The sequence below is a fragment of the Chiloscyllium plagiosum genome, chromosome 9, assembly GCF_004010195.1.
Source record: "Chiloscyllium plagiosum isolate BGI_BamShark_2017 chromosome 9, ASM401019v2, whole genome shotgun sequence".
NCBI classification, from domain to species: Eukaryota; Metazoa; Chordata; class Chondrichthyes; order Orectolobiformes; family Hemiscylliidae; genus Chiloscyllium; species Chiloscyllium plagiosum.
This window is the reverse complement of record NC_057718.1, coordinates 62,542,311-62,561,691: the sequence shown is the minus strand read 5'-3', so window position 1 is coordinate 62,561,691 and position 19,381 is coordinate 62,542,311. Positions and strand designations below refer to the sequence as shown.

At 40.9% G+C, this 19,381-nt stretch overlaps 1 protein-coding gene across 8 annotated transcripts in view; it reads right to left on the bottom strand.

The window, feature by feature from the left end:
• Positions 1-19,381, bottom strand: part of sanbr (SANT and BTB domain regulator of CSR) — a 162,386-nt gene that overhangs the window by 71,103 nt on the left and 71,902 nt on the right. For all 8 annotated transcript variants that reach the window (XR_006312544.1, XM_043696068.1, XM_043696066.1 and 5 more), the window contains 2 exons: positions 17,106-17,258; positions 5,393-5,538 (listed from right to left, as the gene is read on the bottom strand). Coding sequence is in view for 7 of the 8 variants with exons in the window: in XM_043696068.1 (XP_043552003.1) it covers positions 5,393-5,538; positions 17,106-17,258 (299 nt within the window). In the remaining variant the exon portion in view is untranslated. The remainder of the gene's footprint in view (positions 1-5,392; positions 5,539-17,105; positions 17,259-19,381) is intronic.

Here is a 19,381-nt window from a genome sequence, read left to right as displayed (position 1 = left end):
TAAGATCCTAAGAGAGAGATAAATCAACCCTGGCTAACCAAGGAGGTTCATGAGAGTATAATGTTTAACAAAAGCATAAAAACAGGCACAAGCTAGTGATAGCCCTGAAAACTGGGATAAATTCAGAATCCAGCAAAGATGGACTAAGCAGATAATAAAGGTAAAGAAAATAAACTATGAGGGCAACTAGTGAGGAACATAAAACTCTCAACATAAAAAGAAAAACAGAGGTTAAAGAAAAACAGAGGTTAAAGAGAATATAGGCACCTTAGAAAATGAATCTGATGAGATAGTTATGAGGAACAAGGAAATAGCAGAGGAAACAAATAAACAAATATTTTGCAACAGTCTTTATAGTGGAACCTACTTTGAACATTCTATTAATACTAAAGAACATAGGGATTAAATTAAGTATCATCACTAAGTAGTAGTATTAAACAAACTTATGGGCTAAAAGCAGATATATCCCCTGGCCATGATGGCTTGCATCCAAGAATTCTAAAAAGAAGCAGTTACAGAGGTACTGATATGTTGTTCATAATTTTCCAAAAATCCATGGATTCCAGAGAAGTACTGGGGGATTGGAAAACTGCAATTATGGCACCCCTATTCAAAAAAGGAGGGGAGCAAAAAGCGGGTAACTATAGATCGATTAGACAGTACATGGATAATCATAATCTAACCAAGCTGAGTCAGCATGGCTTCATGAAAGGAGTGTTTATTAGACATTTTCCAGTTCAATCTCAACTAGAACAGATACAATGCAACCAGTAAGTGTGTTGCAATTAGATTTCTGAATTGCTCGACAAGGTTCTTCACATAAGGTTAAGTCAAAAGGTAACAGCCCATGGCACTGGAGGTAGTATGTTGTCACGGATATAGAATTGGCTTATGAGCAAGAAACTGAGTAGGGATAAGGGGTTCTTTTTCAAGTTGGCAAACTTTAACTAGTGGGATTCCACAGTGATCAGTGCTGGGATTGGAACTGTTTACAATATATATTAATATCTTGGAGGAAGGAATCAAATGCACATAGTGAAGTTTGCAGATGACACAAAAGTAAGTAAGTGGAAAAGCAAGTTGCAAGGGGAATAAGGTTTACAGAGAGATACTGATAGGTTTATTAAGTAGGTAAAAAGTTGGAAAATAGCATACAATGTGGGAAAATGTGAAGTTGTTCATTTTGGGAAGGAGAATAAAAGAACAGAGTATTATTTAAGTGGAGAAAAAATGCAGAAAGCTGTAACATGGACGGACTTGAGGGTACTTGTGCACAAAACACAAAAAAGCTAGTACACAGGTGCAACAGGTAATCAAGAAGGCTAATGGAAGTTGGTCCTTATTTAAGAAAGGGTTGGAGCATAGAGCAGGGATGTCTTACTGCAGTTCTACATGTACTGGTGAGATCACATTTTGAGTACTGAGAGCAGTTTGGTTCTTATATTTAAGGAAAGATATTGTTTCATTGGAGGCAGTTCAGAGAAGGTTCACTGATCCCCAGTATGGAGGAATGTCTTATGAGCAAACGTTTTTCAGGTTAGGACGCTACTCACTGGAGTTTAGAAGAGTGAGAGGTGATCTTATTGGAACATTTAGGATTCTTACAGGGCTTGACTGTATAAATGTTGAGAAGATGTCCCCCCCCGGAGAATCTCGGACCAGAGGACATAGTCCCAGAATAAAGAAATGCCAATTGAAGACTGAGATACAAAGGAATTTCTTCTCTCAGAGGATTGTGAAATCTTTGAAACTCCTGGCCATAGAGAACTGCACGGGCAGAGTCATTGTGTATATTTAAGGCTGAGATAGGTAGATTTTTAATCAGTTGGGGAATCAAGGATTAGTGGGAGAAGGCAGGAAAGCAGATGGGAGGAATGTCAAATGAGCCATGATCCTACTGAATGGCAGAGCAGACTCGAGGGGCTGAATTGCCTACACCTGTTCCTATTTCTTATGGCCTTAAACATTTCCTCATTATCCTGTAGGCAACACTGAAAGGATCTTGCTATTGCCACTGATGATGGAAAGAACAACATAATTATCAATTAACAATTGGTACAACCCTGTCACAGTGGTAGCTCTTTTGTCTTAGAATCAGAAGCTGGACAGTTGAAATCCCATAAACTAGGTTGCCACTTCAATGCAGTACCTTTACGTGAGGCATTAAATTGAGGTCCCATGCACCAATTTAGGGAGTTCTAAAAAAAAATCTATCAGCATCCATCAGGTATTTGCTCTTCAACCATCAACTGAATATGGATGGCATGTTCTATTTTAATACTGTATATGGACCTTGCTATGCACAAATTGACTGCTGCATCTCCTATATTACAACAATGATCACACACTTCATAGTCTGTAAAGTACTTTGGAATATCTCGAGATTGTAAAAGCTGCTGTAAAAGTGCAAGTTCTTGAATTGAATTGAATGATTTATTGTCACTTGCATTGGGGAGAAAGTGAGGTCTGCAGACACTTGCAGTCACTTGCATTGTACAATACAGGGAGAACTAGCCATTTGGATACAGAACTGGCTCAATGGTAGAAGACAGAGGGTGGTGGTGGAGGGTTGTTTTTCAGACTGGAGGCCTGTGACCAGTGGAGTGCCACAAGGATCGGTGCTGGGCCCTCTACTTTTTGTCAATTTGGATGCGAGCATAAGAGGTACAGTTAGTAAGTTTGCAAAATTGGAGGTGTAGTGGACAGCGAAAAGGGTTACCTCAGATTACAACAGGATCTTGACCAAATGGGCCAATGGGCTGAGAAGTGGCAGATGGAGTTTAATTCAGCTAAATGCGAGGTGCTGCATTTTGGGAAAGCAAATCTTAGCAGGACTTATACACTTAATGGTAAGGTCCTAGGGACTGTTCTGAACAAAGAGACCTTGGAGTGCAGGTTCATGGCTCCTTGAAAGTGGAGTCGAAGGTAGATAGGATAGTGATGAAGGCGTTTGGTATGCTTTCCTTTATTGGTCAGAGTATTGAGTACAGGAGTTGGGAGGTCATGTTGCGGCTGTACAGGACATTGGTTAGGCCACTGTTGGAATATTGCATGCAATTCTGGTCTCCTTCCTATCGGAAAGATGTTGTGAAACTTGAAAGGGTTCAGAAAAGATTTACAAGGATGTTGCCGCAACATTTAAGAGGCATTTGGATGGGTATATGAATAGAAAGGGTTTGGAGGGATATGGGCTGGGTGCTGGCAGGTGGGACTAAACTGGGTTGGGATATCTAATCGGCATGGACGGGTTGGATTGAAGGGTCTGTTTCCATGGTGTACATCTCTATAACTCTAATACAGCAAAATACAGTGAAAAGCTTCAACAATCCAGCACCATTTTGAATAGTTTAAGAATAAAAGATATAACTGAAACAGAGTCTATTTTCGGCCTGCCCCCTCCGCCATGAGCCCTGAGTCAGCTCACCAATGACACTGCCTCGCTGCTGCCTGTGGCATACCCACCATTGTAGGAGTCGTACTCTTTAGGTGCCATCTTATTGTCACTGGGCCCACCTTGCTGCTGAGGCCAGGTCCTGTGCTGAACCCACACTCGCCTCAAAACCAGGAGTCCCTGGTTCTGCTGCTGCTTTGATAATGCCAAAAGTCCTTGCAATTGCAATCAGAAATTCCTAGCTCCACTGCCAGGCCAAGCCATCACTGCCTTGCCAAGATATCACCTTGCTGGTGCTGTCATCTTGAAACATCCCCTGCCAACATTGCTTCCAATCAATGAAGGAGCTTTGCCACTACTGCCGGCCCCAAACACTGAAAGGATATCCTTGCTGCCCCTGCTGCCGTCACTGCTTCCAATCACTGGGAGGACTTGCATCTGCTGCTGCTTCCGACCACTGGGAAGCTGCTGTGCCGATACCATTGATTAACCCGTCGCAAAAGAAAATCAAACAAAGAAAAATTAAAAGGAAAAAAACAGAAGTAAAAAGAAAGAAAGCAGGTAGGAGCGGTTGAGCCTCGAGCTCAAGAGCCTGCACACAACCCTGCTACTCTGCCACCATCTTGATATCAAAACTCTTTGTTTTCTTTAATCTCTTTTCGATTTCTGATGACAACGTCTAGCCATTATCTTTACATAATGATGTACCAGAGACCTTAGTGAAGATAACAAAATATAATATTTCTGATGTTCATCACTTGCACTTTTGACCAACAAGTCTATTATTTTTCTTTTACTTACTTGGTTACTATTCTTTAGTAATTCTATTTGCTGCAACTGAACAAAGTTCCAGAGGCATTTTCCGTCAATGGTGTTCCTCACCATCTTGAGCTAACATTTAGTAGACACAATCAAGCACGCTTCAACCAGTCATCAGTATCGTATTGCATGAATACGCTCAAACTATTTTAACTGCATCTTGTAAAAGGAAATGCCCAACTAAACGGCATTGAGATGAACTATATTTCCCATTCCCTCAACAGAGTAATGAATGTTGTTCATAGAGACCTCTCCATCCTCTATTCCCTCCAAATATCTTCTCATTCTAACAGCAAAATTCTGCAACATGATACCAGAGACGACAATTCACAAGTACTTCCTTAGCTGTAGTGCTGACATTCTGAAAGGCAATAGACAAATGCAAGCTTTCAGTTATTTTTACGTCTCCCAGGAATTCAGCTGCAGTCACCACCATACGTGTCCATTGATTAAGCTTTCAGTTTGATACTGCATCTCGTTGCCAGTAAAACTGGAACAATGGCAAGGCTCTTTGCTCTTTCCAAAATCACAGAATTTGTTAAATAATTTAACTTGCTGTTTTACAATGAAGTATAAGCCTTCGGCAAAGTTAAAATTTTTGCTATTTTTGTAGCTATGTGTCTGATCGTTAGTATGAATGTGTGAATAAAAACAAAACTATCAACACAACACAACTAAGTACTAAATTTGGATAAGATATTAAAAATTAGGTCTGTAGAAATTATTTATTCTGGTTTTCAGATTTTTGAAATCTCTGGACATTTTGATTTTCATCTGAATTGTAGTAAATTCATGCAAGGATCTACCGATTTTAATTGTTTTGATATCGAGAAACATAATAAAATAAATCACATATCTATAAAATATAAATATACACTTTATATGGATGTATATAGAATTATATAAATATATATTTAGATAAATGTAAATATAGATGTGACAGCAACATTAATAAATGCATATGTATATAAGCAAAAAAATTAAAAAGTTAGCATACAGCAAAATGCACCAATGACTTGTTGGTCAGGACTCATGAACCTCCCCTGTTCCTTCTTCCTCAAAACCAATTTTTCAAAACAAGAACCAGCATTCAAAAATTCATTACTTTAAAAATGTATAAAAATAAAACAAAAATGCCAAGTTTAAGTGTACAAATTGGAGATTACGTTTTTTATAAGTTACCTCTCCTCTGTTTTACTGAATGGCACACAGACAACGTCTTTGTGCTGAAGGACATCATAGTACACTTGGCTGACTGATCCTGAAGTAAGTTTACCATTTTGAAGCTGACTGGGTAACTTGACAACATGATCCTGCACTTTACAACCCTGGAAAAAACAAAACATAGGACAGTTTGTTAAATAAATTATGGTATGCCTTACCATTCTGACTTTCAAAAATTCAAGCTCCTTTCATAAATATTTACTTTATGCAGAATGATGTGAAAACATCCGAGAGTATATTGCTCTTTTAAGCAATTTGCCCCAGCATACTATCATTTTGTTCAATGATCAGCAATGTTTGTTGAAAATATGCCTACTGCTGCAAACAGTTGCCCATGTTTCTGCCATGGGTAAAGTAATAAAATGAAATACATTTGACTATCTTATGTATACGAACATAGTAGTCTCCTGTCAAGCTCCTGATGAATTATTACTGATTGCCCTTTTGGAAATTTAGTCTCCAGAAATAATTAAGTGTGGTGACAGTAACCGATACAAGAGATGCAAATCTCGTCATAATCCCAAACGTTTGTTTTACTGGAAGTAGTAAACTCACAGGCAGTTCACAAGGACTGTGCCGTGCTAGGTAAACTGGTGAATTATGTGCCGTCAATTAAAACATAAAAGTAATTACCAAGCTTCTTTTTAAAGTAGAAATATGGATAGAACTATTAGTTGCTGCATCAACATTGTGTATGAGTTACCTAAAGTATAGTAAATGGCAGGTTTTGACAATTTGTTCATGGGATCCGAACATCACTAATTTTGCCTATACATAGTATCCTTGAGAAGTGATTGAATCAATTAAATGTAATGTATTAAGAGTTGAGGAATGACTTGGTAAGGGGCAGGAGAGAAATTAACAAAGCTATCAGAATGTATAGCAGAAATAAACAATGACAAAATATCATAAGATAAAAGGTAGTGAGACAAAAACATTGCGGAAGAGGTAAGACGATCTGAAAAATGAGAAAACTGGGAAAAAGAATAAGGATCAATGTCAAAAATAATGGAGTCATGATTAAAGGGATATAAATGAATTCATAAAGCACTCACAGTTAAATTGGACAGCTAGAATATTATTTGTTGCAAATTGATGTAACATAACAGCTAAAACATAGACAGAAATAAGTTTGAACAATTCTGGAAACTTAATATGCACGGTTATAACACCTTCTGAGGATTAGGAAGGACACAAAAGGGTGGGTGGCAGGATTACTGAACAATCGAGCACGGCGTGATCACAGAGGAATATCCAGAGGGTTGTGTTATAATAGATGCAATGAAGACATAATATATTCCAGGTGAGCATTACAGGCCATCAAGCTGTTTTGAAGAGTAAAACAGAAGGATATGCCAGAAAAAAAAAAGCAACATTACGCAATTTTAACTAACCAAATACATGATGGAATAAAAGTCATACATGTAGTCATAGCATATTCCACTTTTAAAGAATGCATCCAAAAGTGTTTCATTGACCAGTATGAAGCAAAGCATTGTTCTGAGAAATATTGATGGGTAAATAACTGATCTGTAAATATTAGAAAATGTTGGGAAACAGTGAACACAACATGGTTAGGATAAGAAAGAAGAAAAAAAAATAATGGGCAGGGAAAGAAAAGTTCATCAAGATGAGAATAGATTTGGTCCAAATTAATTAGGAAGAAAAGTTAGCAAAAAGGTTGAAAGATCAGATCAGTAAGCTACCTTCAAGAAAGAAATGTATAAAATAAGGTTAAAAGGAGGGCATTGATTTATAGAGGTTTAATATACAATGGATAAATAGAGATTAAAATAAAAATGAATGCTATTGGTACCAACTTTATAGTTGCTTTTTTCAGTTCATGAAAATGTTAACAGGGAGATGAAAAGAGAGAGATCAGAAGGGAAACAAGAAAATATTAATAACTGCCTTAATATTAGAAGTAGAACTTCTGAAAGCATCTAATAAAGTGAAAGACTAAAAAGTGCATGGAATCATTTCAAAGTGAAAGAGCAAGTCTGACTCCAGAGAATGAAAGTATTGAGAAAATGTTTGTTTATTTAACAAACAGCAATTTTGAGTATTTAGATATATCACAGAAGGATACAGAACTATGGTTAGACACAAAAACTGCATATTCATGTACCCATCTAGATGTCTTTTAAATATTGTAATTGTACCACCCTCCACCATTTCCTCCAGCAGCTTACTCCATACACGCACCACCCTTTGCTGAAAAAGTTGCCCCTTATGTCCCTTTTAAATTTTTCACCTCTCACCCTCAACCTATGCCCTCTAGTTTTGGACTTGCCCGACCCAGGGAAAAGACATCGTCTATTTACACTATCCATGCCCCTCATGATTTTATAAATCTCTAGAAGGTCACCCCTCAGCCTCTGGCAATCCAGGGAAAACAGCCCCTTTTCCCAGTCAATTCAGCCCCTACCTATAGCTCAAACTCTCCAACTGTGACAACATCCTTGTCAATCGTTTCTGAACCCTTTCAAGTTCGACAACATCCTTCCTATAACAGGGAGACCAGAATTGCACACAATATTCCAATTAGTTTGACAAGATACAAGAATATACATTCAACACCAAAAATAGTGAAAAATGTATACAAAATATTATTATAGAAATATTGGGCCATGTTTTGTTAAAATTATTGCAAGGTTAGTGGCCACACTGGTATTAGCACATAAATTGTGCAAGACCTCAGGTGAGAAACAAATAGTCACACAATTAAAAGCCAAGATTGAAAAACTAGTTTTAGCTTCATTGATCTCCTTTTAGCATTGCAAGACATCTTGCTGTTAATATCACCATTGATACAGTCACAAAAATTAAATTCACAAATTGAATTTTGGATTAAAATAGTAAAATAGAAGAATGTAACAGTCATGTGACCTGTTCTGAATTTTGCCCAACATGAAGCTTGGGCAGTTTAGTTGTTACAGGCTACAGAAATGGGCCCTAGTCGTCTTACTGAGAAGTTACTTTGCTGACAATGGATAGATTTTGTGCACAATTTCACAAGGGACTGTAGTGATTAGAGAAAAGTCAGCTAGGTAGAGTATCAGTCCCTTGATTGGACCAAGTTAATAGTCCCAATCAGGGAGTCCTAGCTGACACAGGAGTGTTGGGGCTCTGTTCACTCCAGGAACTGGCTCATCTAGCTAGGTCAGTGTAATTTACACTTGAATTGTATATAAAGGGTGACTTAGTGACAGGATATCGTCCTTCATGGAGTTACTTAAGGGATCACTGGTAAGCTTGCTGGTGGGTGGGGAAACAATGACCATTAAATTCCTCAAATAGTCTTTCCAGCAGCGCCCAAACTCCTCACCATTTAATGTGGACGTATGGAGTTTGCACATTCTCCCCGTGTCTGCGTGGGTTTCCTCCGGGTGCTCCGGTTTCCTCCCACAGTCCAAAGATGTGCAGGTCAGGTGAATTGGCCATGCTAAATTGCCCGTAGTGTTAGGTAAGGGGTAAATGTAGGGGTATGGGTGGGTTGCGCTTCGGCGGGGCGGTGTGGACTTGTTGGGCCGAAGGGCCTGTTTCCACACTGTAAAATAATCTAATCTAATCTAATCAAGGGAAAGCCTAGACCAACTCACCTTTCCTTGCTCTAATTGGTCAGTTAATGACCACTTAAAATCTGTTTCACACACAACCTTAATCTTTCCCACAAAAAGATGGCAGGATCTAGCAGCAGGGAAAAAGGCCAGAAAGTGTTGCAACAGTAGTACCCCTATCTGTGAGTCAGACAGACCAGGCTCAAATCTCACCTGCTCCAGTAGTTTATAATAACGTCTCTGAACAGGTTGATTTGGAAAATATCTTTGACCAGGAAGTGTGGGTGATTCGATGATAGGGAACAATAAAACAGTTATGTGTCATAGCACTTCTGGATATAAAAAGTGACTCCCTCCTCAGAAGCCCATTTTTATTTAATTCCCTCCCACTTTCATTCGCCATCCCTTCTGTTATTGCTGCACTGTTCTTGGTAGGTTGTGCTTGATAATTGGCATTTTATTTAGTGACATGGATGACTTATTCAAGGTACATTACTCAAAGGACCAGACAGTGACCTTTCTCAGGCTTCAGGCAGAAAAGGGGGAACAGTACCTCTATCAATGGCCTCCTTTTAGCATATGGTGCTACTTTATTTGGTTTGTTCTCATGGGTGCTCCCTGCTTCTTGGCCTTTTTAATAACATCCCTATTTTTGTCCACACACAGGCCTCAGGTCCCAGAGATCCCCATAGTTACTTGTTCCTTGACGCTGGAAATCAGTCTTCGGAAACGGCTTGCTGTCCCATTCCTGTTGACCACAATTTCTGGTGCTGCTGGGACTACAGAACTGCTATCCAATCAGATTGACTGGCAGTTCTCAGAATTCCCATCTTCAACAACTGAGGTCATGTGGAAAATTAAATTATAATGTCATAGAGCACGGAAACAGACCAGGTTCAATGAGTCCATGCCGAACATAATCCCAAACTAAACTAGTCACACCTGCCTACAATTTTTCAATCTTGGTTTTCCATGGTGTATCTGTTTCTCACCTGAGATCTTACACAATTTATGTGTTAATAACAGTGTAGCCACTAACTTTTCAATTATTTTAACAAAATATGGCCCAATATTTCTATAATAGCATTTGGTATAAATTATTCATTGGATTTTTGCTCTTGAATGTATATTTTTGTGTCTTGTGAAACGAGTTGCTTTGCTCCAAACCTGTCTTATTCATGTACTTATCCAAATGTCTTTTAAATGTTGTAATTGTACCCACATCCACCACTTGCTCAGGAAGTTCATTCCACATGCGAACCACCCTCTAAAAAAATTTGCCCCACATATCTTTTTTTTTTAAATCTTTCTCCTTTCACCTTGAAAACATGCCTGCTAGTCTTGAAATCCTCATCTTAGGGTAAAGGCAACGATCATTAACTCTGTCTATACTTCTCATTATTTTATAAACCTCTACAAGATTGCCTTTCAACCTCCTATGCTCCAGTGAATAAAGTCCCAACATATCCAGTCTTTCTTTATAACTGAAACCTTCCATACCTCACAACATCCTGGTAAATCTCTTCTGAACCTTCTCCAGCTTAGATGCCTCACCAACGACCTGTACAACCTCAACATGACTTCCCAATTCCCTATACCTGTACTCAAAGGACTAAGCAATGAAGGCAAGCTTGCCAAACATCTTTTTAACTATCCTGTTCATATGTGATGCAAACTTCAAAGTGTTGCAGAGCAGCCAATATCAGCATCAATGCATTCTCCAACAACTCATCAAGTACTGGACCTAGATATTGCAGAAGCATATGACATAATTTTCCAACCTTGGGCTTGGTGTGATGCCAGAGAATCACACATTTTAAACACTGGTCGTTCTGCTGTAACGCTTGTTTCGTTAATGCAAATTCGCTATAGTGCGATTGACGAATTGGGATACAGTTTCTAAACCACCAACTTTTAAAATGGGTACTGCTTATAATGCGAGTCTGGCACCATTAGTTTAAATGGTGCTGCTACTACGCGATTTTCGTATACATGGAATTGCATGAGAACGGAACTACCACGTTACATATAACAGAACCGACTGTATTACACACTTGTTCCTGCAAAGGGCCAGAAAAGACACGATGGGTTGAAAGGCCTCATTCCGTCCTGTAACTATTCCATGATTTGATGATTAGTCTGAAGTTTCAGCTTCCAGGTATTTAAACAGGCTTTAAAAATAACTTGTGTATTTAATTTTATTTTGCTGTTCCTTATTCATTCAATCTTTCTCTCATTCAATCTTTTCTCCCCTCTTTTGGTGTCTGATTTGCCCCTGAATTCAACAGCTTGACCTTTTACTTTCCTTTTAGTTTTTCCACTGCTTATTTCATAACCCTAAACTCTGATTGGTTAAGGATATACACGTTTATTGTTCACTAAGAACCGTGGTGCCTAGTTTCCCTGCACCATTATCATTTACACTTCCAGCCACTTTGCAGATATAGTTGGCAGGTATAAGGGAAGATTTAATCAACAGCACCTTAAAATTACCAACAGTTCTGATTGACTTCGGACAAATAAAAATCATGTAAAGAGATCAGCAACATAATCTGAATACAGCTTTCCATACTGGAAAAAGCATTAGTGTGGGCATTCTGATTGCATTTGAAGAATCAAAATTGACTCTGGCTTGATATCACTCAGCTCTCTTAGTAGACTAGAGACTTTATTTGCAAACTTAGATTCTGTGGGTCCATTCAATATATTCACTCATCACTTACTGAAATACAACTGCAAGATACTCAGCACTAACCTTAATAAAGATCCAAGCACCAAGAATGCAGGTAAGACAATGTAGAATAATTTCTGCCATTGTAAACTCAAGTACTGCAGATGTCTTTTCCATTAGTTTTGTTTTTGATCAGGAGTATTACTGGCAAGGTCATTGTTTGTTGCTCTTCCCATATTTCTATTGAAAATATTGTACTCAGCCAGAGGACAGAGTTTGGGAACTTGGGAATTGAGTTACTTACCATAGAATTTCCAGCCTTTGACTCTTTTCACACTATTGACGTAGCTGGTCAATGGTGAGCCATAGGATGCCGGTCCTGGAGGAAATCCGCAATGCTACTGCCATTGTATGTTAGGGGGGGGTAGTGAGATTGTTTTGTTGCAGATCATTACTTTGATCCTATTTGGTGTGAATTTCACTTGCTACTTACCATCCCATCATCCAAATACAGGAAGGGCAGAGGACTTTTGCAGCCTGGTCTGGGGGCTGACTGGTAGCCTAACTAATCCTTGCAGTTTCTTGGGATATACCCTTATCAGCACTGTCCCTCAACCAGTCCTAGTACATTTTGGAGTTTCCTGCAGCAGAACTTTTCTGCACCTCTGTCTGCGTGGGTTTCCTCCGGGTGCTCCGGTTTCCTCCTACAGTCCAAAAATGTACAGGTTAGGTGAATTGGCCATGCTAAATTGCCCGTAGTGTTAGGTTAAGGGGTAAATGTAGGGGAATGGGTCTGGGTGGGTTGCGCTTCGGCGGGTCGGTGTGGACTTGTTGGGCCGAAGGGCCTGTTTCCACACTGTAAGTAATGTAAAGCTGCCACATATACTTGGAGAAAGTGAGGACTGCAGATGCTAGAGATTAGAGTCAAAATTGAGAGGCTGGAAAAGCACAGACAGTAAAGCAGCATCTGAGGAACAGGAGAGTTCATGTTTCAAGCATAAGCTCTCTGTCAGAAATGGGGAGAGGGCAAGGGGGCTAAGAGATAAATGTGATGGGGTTAGATCTAGGGAAAGGTAGTTAAGAATGTGATAGGTAGATAGATGAAGGTGGGGGCTGATGGTGACAGTTCGGAGTGGAGGGTGGAGTGGAAGGTGTTGTGGATGGTCTGGGAGATGATAGCTTAGTGAGGGGAAGTGAGGTTGTGGCCGAGGGGGCAGGAGGTGTCCATGGGTTGGCGCCTAGCTTCAGCAGTGTACAGGTCAGTGTGCCAAACTACCACTGTGCTCCCCCTTGTCAGCTGGTTAATGGTGAGGTTGAGGTTGGAGCAGAGGGATTGGAGACGAGTGGACAGGTTGAGGCAGTCAATATCGCGGCATTCGCCATAACGAAGGCCTCTAAGCACTTGGTTTCTTCCTCTCCCACTTACCCAATCTGTACACTTCCACCACGAACACACTCATCCGATTGCCTGAAGTGGTCCTCACCCTCAACAATTTCTCCTTCGAATCCTCCCACTTCCTTCACACCAAAGGAGTAGCCATGGGCACCCTCATGGGCCCCAGCTATGCCTGCCTCTTCGTTGGGTATGTGGAACAGTCCATCTTCCGCAGTTATGCTGGCACCATTCCCCACCTTTTCCTCCGCCACATTGATGACTGTAATCACGCCACCTTGTGCTCCCACGAGGAGGTTGAACAGTTTGTCAACTTCACAAACATCTTCCACCCTGACCTCAAGTTCACCTGGACCATCTTGGACACCTCCCTCCCATTCCTGGACCTCTCCATCTCCATTTCTTGCGATTGACTCAACATGGACATCTACTTCAAACCCGGCTCCCACAGCTACCTGGACTACACCTCCTCCCACCTACCTCCTGTAAAAATGCCATCCCTTACTACCAATTCATCCGTCTCTGCCACATCTGCTCCCAGGAGGGTCAATTCAACTCCATAACATCCCAGATGGCCTTCTACTTCAAGGACTGCAATTTCCCCTCCCACATGATCAACAATGTTCTTCAGTGCATCTCCTCCACTTCTTGCACCTCCACCCTTGAACCCCACCGATCCAACCACAACAAGAGTAGAAACCCCCTGCTCCTCACTTTCCACCCCACCAAACTCCAGAGACAACACATCATCTTCTGCCATTTCCGCCACCGACAGTCAGACCCCACCACCAGAGATATGTTTGCCTCTCCATGCCTTTCAGCATTCGGCAGAGACCATTCCTCTGCAACTCCATCGTTAGGTCCACGCCTCCCCACCAACCCACCCTCCTCTCCCAGCATCTTCCCTTGCCACCCCAAGATGTGTAAAACCTGTGCCCACACCTCTCCCTTCACCTCCATTGAAGGCCCCAAAGGATCCTTCCACATTTGGCGGAGATTTTCTTGCACATCCAAACACCTCATCTACTGTGTCTGCTGCACTTGATGTGATCTCCTCTACATTGGGGAGACAGGATGCCAAGTCACAGAACATTTCAGAGAACATCTCTAGTACGCATGCACTGAACAACCCCACCACCCTGTGGCCAACCACTTCAACTCCCCCTCCCACTCAACCAAAGACATGCAATTCCTGGGCGCCCTCCAGTGCCAAATCCTAGCCACCTGACAACAAGAGGAAGAACGCCTCATCTTTCACCTTGGGACCCTCTAACCATAAATCAATGTCGATTTCACTAGTTTGCTCATCTTCCCTCCCCCCATCTTAACCCAGGTCCAACCCTCCAATTGGGCACTGCCCTCTTGAACTGTCCTACCTGTCCATTTCCTTCCCACATATCCGCTCTGACCTATCACCATCACCCCTACACTCCATCTACCTATTGTGTTCCGAGCTACCTTGCCCTCAGTTTCAGTCCCATCCCCCTCCCATTTATCTCTCAGCCCCCATGGGCTCCCCCTCACATTTCTGGTGAAGAGCTTATACTCAAAACGTCAACTCTCCTACTCCTCAGATACTGCCTGACTGGCTGTGCTTTTCTGGCGCCACATTTTGCCACATATACTAGTTTTTTCCCCCAGATATACAGCCTACTGACTAGAAAATATCTGCTGACCCCAATTCTACGCTTGACTCTAAGTGCTACCAGTGTCTGAGCTTGTAGCTACTATTATGAAGACATTTCATGTTTGATATTTCTTGGAGGATTAAATTTTGAGGGATTTATTTCAGATTTTGTGAAAATGCCTGCGGTGGTTTCTTTGAAACAAGTCATTGAAATTTCCCTGTGAACACTGGAACCTTTTTTTAAAAACAAGACTTCCGTAAATGATGCAACTGGTGATAAATGTATGCTTCACTGTAGACTCCTATTGTGGTTCATTTGGAACAATAATAGGCTTGGAGGTGTGCTTTTCTTTAATCTAGCTAAACTGGATGGAGGCCTGCTGAGAAAAAGCAGAATTGAAGGGGAGCTTATTAAGAATGATTTGCTAGGTGATCTCTCATTTCTGAGAACAAAATCAGAGTTCACAGTGAAACCTATTTATTCTTTTGAAAATATGTTTGTAGAAATGTGTTTGCATTTCCTGCCCATATTTACTGACTAGAACACACCAGTCAGAGCAATAGACATTCCTAATGAAGGGCTTTTGCCCGAAACGTCAATTTTCCTGCTCTTCGGATGCTACCTGACCTGCTATGCTTTTCCAGCACCACTCTAATCTTGAGTCTAATTTCCTGCATCTGCAGTACCCACATCTGCCTAGCAATATTCTATGTTTCATCCTTCAAGCTTAACCCACTGGCTAGTGATATTTTTCAGAAAGCCAAATCTCTCAGAGAAATCAGTATTTTCTCTTTTCTTGAAGAGAGACTGTGTGTGTGTGTGTGTGTGTGTGTGTGTGATATTTATGACCACTGTGTATGTTGTAGTAATTGGTTTTGATAATAATCCTTTTGGTGTGTTTAAGAAACCTGGTTGATGGATCCTGTTGTTTAAAATGCTACATAAAATATTTAATTGTTCATCTTGATAAGTAGAAAAAGATTTTTTATTTTATATTATGACTCATTATGTAGTTGGACTAGTGAAAAGATGCATTCCTCCATTGTCAACTGTAACGCTATCTGCGTCAGGTCAAGTGATGAAACCTCTTCATAACTGCTGTGCATGCTGTTGCTCTCTCTTCTCCAGGGAGTGCTGGTGTGGCTGAAAGGTGGCAGCTACTGAATGCTTGAAAGCAGGAATTCAGAAAAGAAAGGTTGGGTGAGGCGAGAGGCAAAGGTCCATGGTCACACCACCTGCAGCTTACTCATCATACCAGATAGTAGGATGAGGGTGAGCTGAGAGTTCAACAGTGGTACTGCCATCCTGAATGTTCTCAACAAAATCAGATGCCATGGGGTTTGTCATAGCCAGACCAATAATGCAGAAAACCATTACCTCCATAGATCTCAGGAGGTGGAAACATTCTTGGCTCCCACTGGTTCTGCTTTGCTCTCTTTCTTTTTGTGCCACCTGCAAGAGAGGGCAGAAGGTCAATAATTGTGATGCACTGTATTCAGGTGATATGGCTATCACAATTGAATAGCTGGAGGTGGATGGAAGCAGTGATAGCTGATTTGATACTGGCTTTATTGAAATGTGTAAGGGTGAAATGAAGTATCTGGATGTTCAACATGAGTTCTGAGTGTCAAGGACTGCTAAAGGGTGAGTGATATAGGTGTTGGGTATTGATCACCTTTAGATGCTGGTGGTGTGGTGAGAGGAGATGTCAAGTGGAGACGTACACGCTGACCTTGACCATTAATGTTGTTAGGCATCTTGTGGAATGACAAACTCTTGGCCCCAGACTGAGAATGGAGCTAGCTGGCCACCTGTTCCAACCCCTTCAGAGGGTGGTCCTCGAGAGCTCTTTATCCTGCAGAAACAACCATAGTGTCCTCCTCAAATCCATTTTGATGTCTAAGGATTTTAGCAACACATTCATATACCTGGAAGCCCTCTCTCTTCCCAAGCGTTCCATTTTTCTTTCTCAGAACTGCAGAAATAGCATCCAGCAGCAGCCCAGCTCAGTAAATGCAGTTCTCTTTTAAGAGAAACAGAATACCCTTAAAATGAGCCAAGCTAGCTGCAGCAATTGCTACGTTCTTATGCTGCTTGGCCCTTGTTGAGTGCTCAGACAGCTAGCAGTACAGGCCCTGTTCAGACCAACATTACAATTAAATAAATGAGACTCTCTCTCCATGGAAACAGGTCCAAATAGGTTGCAGATAGTGACTCATGGAACTGCCACAGACCAATTTCATGCAGAAACAGAATGGAGTACAAATTGAAAACAGGTTTAAATACAAGGAGACTAGAACTACAGCTGTCAACACAGGCAATCTAACCTCCTTCTGGGTTGTGAACATCTCCGGCTTAATATATTTCTAGTATTGCATTAATAGTGTATATCTAACTTTTTGTCTACTTTCATACTTACAGTATTTGTTTGAAGAGGATCAAACCGTAGGACCTTCTGCTTACAGCAAGGATAGTACCCAATTCCTGGAGTGGTCAACTGATTGTTTATCGAAGGATACATCACTTGTTCTGGGTGATACTGGCAGTGGGAGAGTTCAGTGCATTGGAAAACCTGAAACAAATTGAAATGGTAGCAATAGCAATATCAATTTTAATTTTTTTGTATCACACTGATTTGAAAAATAACCTTTGGAGGCTGGTTATTTTGGTTTCACACATATTCGCTCATCATTTTAATTTACTTCAATTGTAATTCCACAGTGAATTAATTAATATATTAAACAGACTTGTTTCAGTAAAAGACTAATTAAATATAAATCAGGAAGTGTAAGCAAATGTTGAGGCTGAGTCAATTATATCTATATTTTCTGGAATTTAAACTGAACACAATACTCCACAATGCGGCCTCACCAATGTCCTGTATAACTGCAACATAACTCCCCAGCTTCTATATTCCATGCCCTGACTATGAAGGCCACTGTGCCAAAAGCCTTCTTCACTGCCTTGTCTACCTATGACTCCACTTTTAGAGAACTGTGAACCTGAACTCCTAGGTCCCTCTGTTCCACTACATTCCTTTAAACCCTACCATTCACCATGAAGCTCCTACCTTGATTTGACTTTCCAAAATGCAAGATCTCACACTTGTCTATATTAAACTCCATATGCCATTTCTCAGTCCACTTCTCCAGCTGATGAAAATCCTGCTGCAATTTCTGATAACCTTCCTCACTATGATACTGCCTATTTTAGTGTTATCTGCAACTTTACTAAATCATGCCTTGTACATTCTCATCCAAGTCATTGATATAGATTGCTAGGGGCCCAGCACTGACTCGAGGCATACCATGAGTCACAGGCCTCCTGTCCAACAAGCTTCCTCTCACTATAACCCTCTGCTCCCTACCATTAAGCCAACTGTGTATACAGTTTGCCAGCTCTCTCTGGATTCCATGTGATCTAACCATACAGGGCACCCTACCATGTCAAAACTTATCAAAGGCCTTACTCAAATTCATATAGACTATGTCTATTGCCCTGTTCTCGTCAACCTTCCTGGTCACGTCATCAAAAAAAAGCTAACAAATTTGTGAGGCATGATCTCCCATGCTGACTACTCCTAATCAAACCCTGTCTTTACAAATGCATGTACATCTTATCCCTCAGAATCTTTTCAAATAACGAACCGACCACAGATGTTGGGCTTACTGGTCTATAGTGGGATTTTTTGCAGCCCTTCTTGAATAACGGCACAATATTCGCTATCCTCTACGTAAGTCTTCCAAGACCTCATCATTATATCAGCCAGGGGCCCCATAATTTCTTCTCTAGCCTCTTGCAAGGTTCTTGGATATATCTGGTCAGGACCAAGAGATCCTTCATGCATTCTAATATGTACAACACGTCCTCTACAGTGATACGAGCTCTCCCCAAGATATCACCACTAACTTCCCCAAATTCCCAAGTTTTCATGTCTTTCTCCATGGTAAACACAGAGGAGAACTATTCATTGAAGACCTCGCCCATCTCCTGTGGTTCCATACATACAGGCCCACTTTGGTCCTTGATTCTATTCACTCTTACTAATTCTTTTCCTTTTAATATATTTAAGGAATCTCATTGGATTCACCCCCTAATCTTCTCAGTCAAAGCTATCTTGTGTCCCCTTTTTACCCTCCTGATTTTCTTCTTCAGTAAACTCCTATATCCCCTATATACCTCCAGGGATTTCCTTAATACCAACTGCCTGTACTGGACCCATTTTTTTCTGGTCAAAGCCTCATTTTCTCCTGTCATTCAGGGTTCCCTCCCCCTGCCAACTTTGTCCTTCACCCTCTCATGAACATAAAAACCGTTAATTCTAGCTAGCTTTTAAAGGCCTTCTACTTGTCAAATGTCCCTTTGCCTGCAAACAAACTACTCCAATCAATCTCTGCAAGCTCCTGTCTAATTCCATCAAAATTCACCTTTCCCCCAATTTAGAACTTGAACCTGTGAACCAGTTTTGTCCCTCTCCAATAGTAATTTAAAATTAAGAGAACTATCGTCACTGATCTGAAAATGTGTTGCTGCAAAAGTGCAGCAGGTCAGGCAGCATCCAGGGAACAGGAGAATCGATGTTTCGGGCATAAGCCCTTCTTCAGGAATTCTTCGGGCTTATGCCCGAAACGTCGATTCTCCTGTTCCCTGGATGCTGCCTGACCTGCTGCGCTTTTCCAGCAACACATTTTCAGC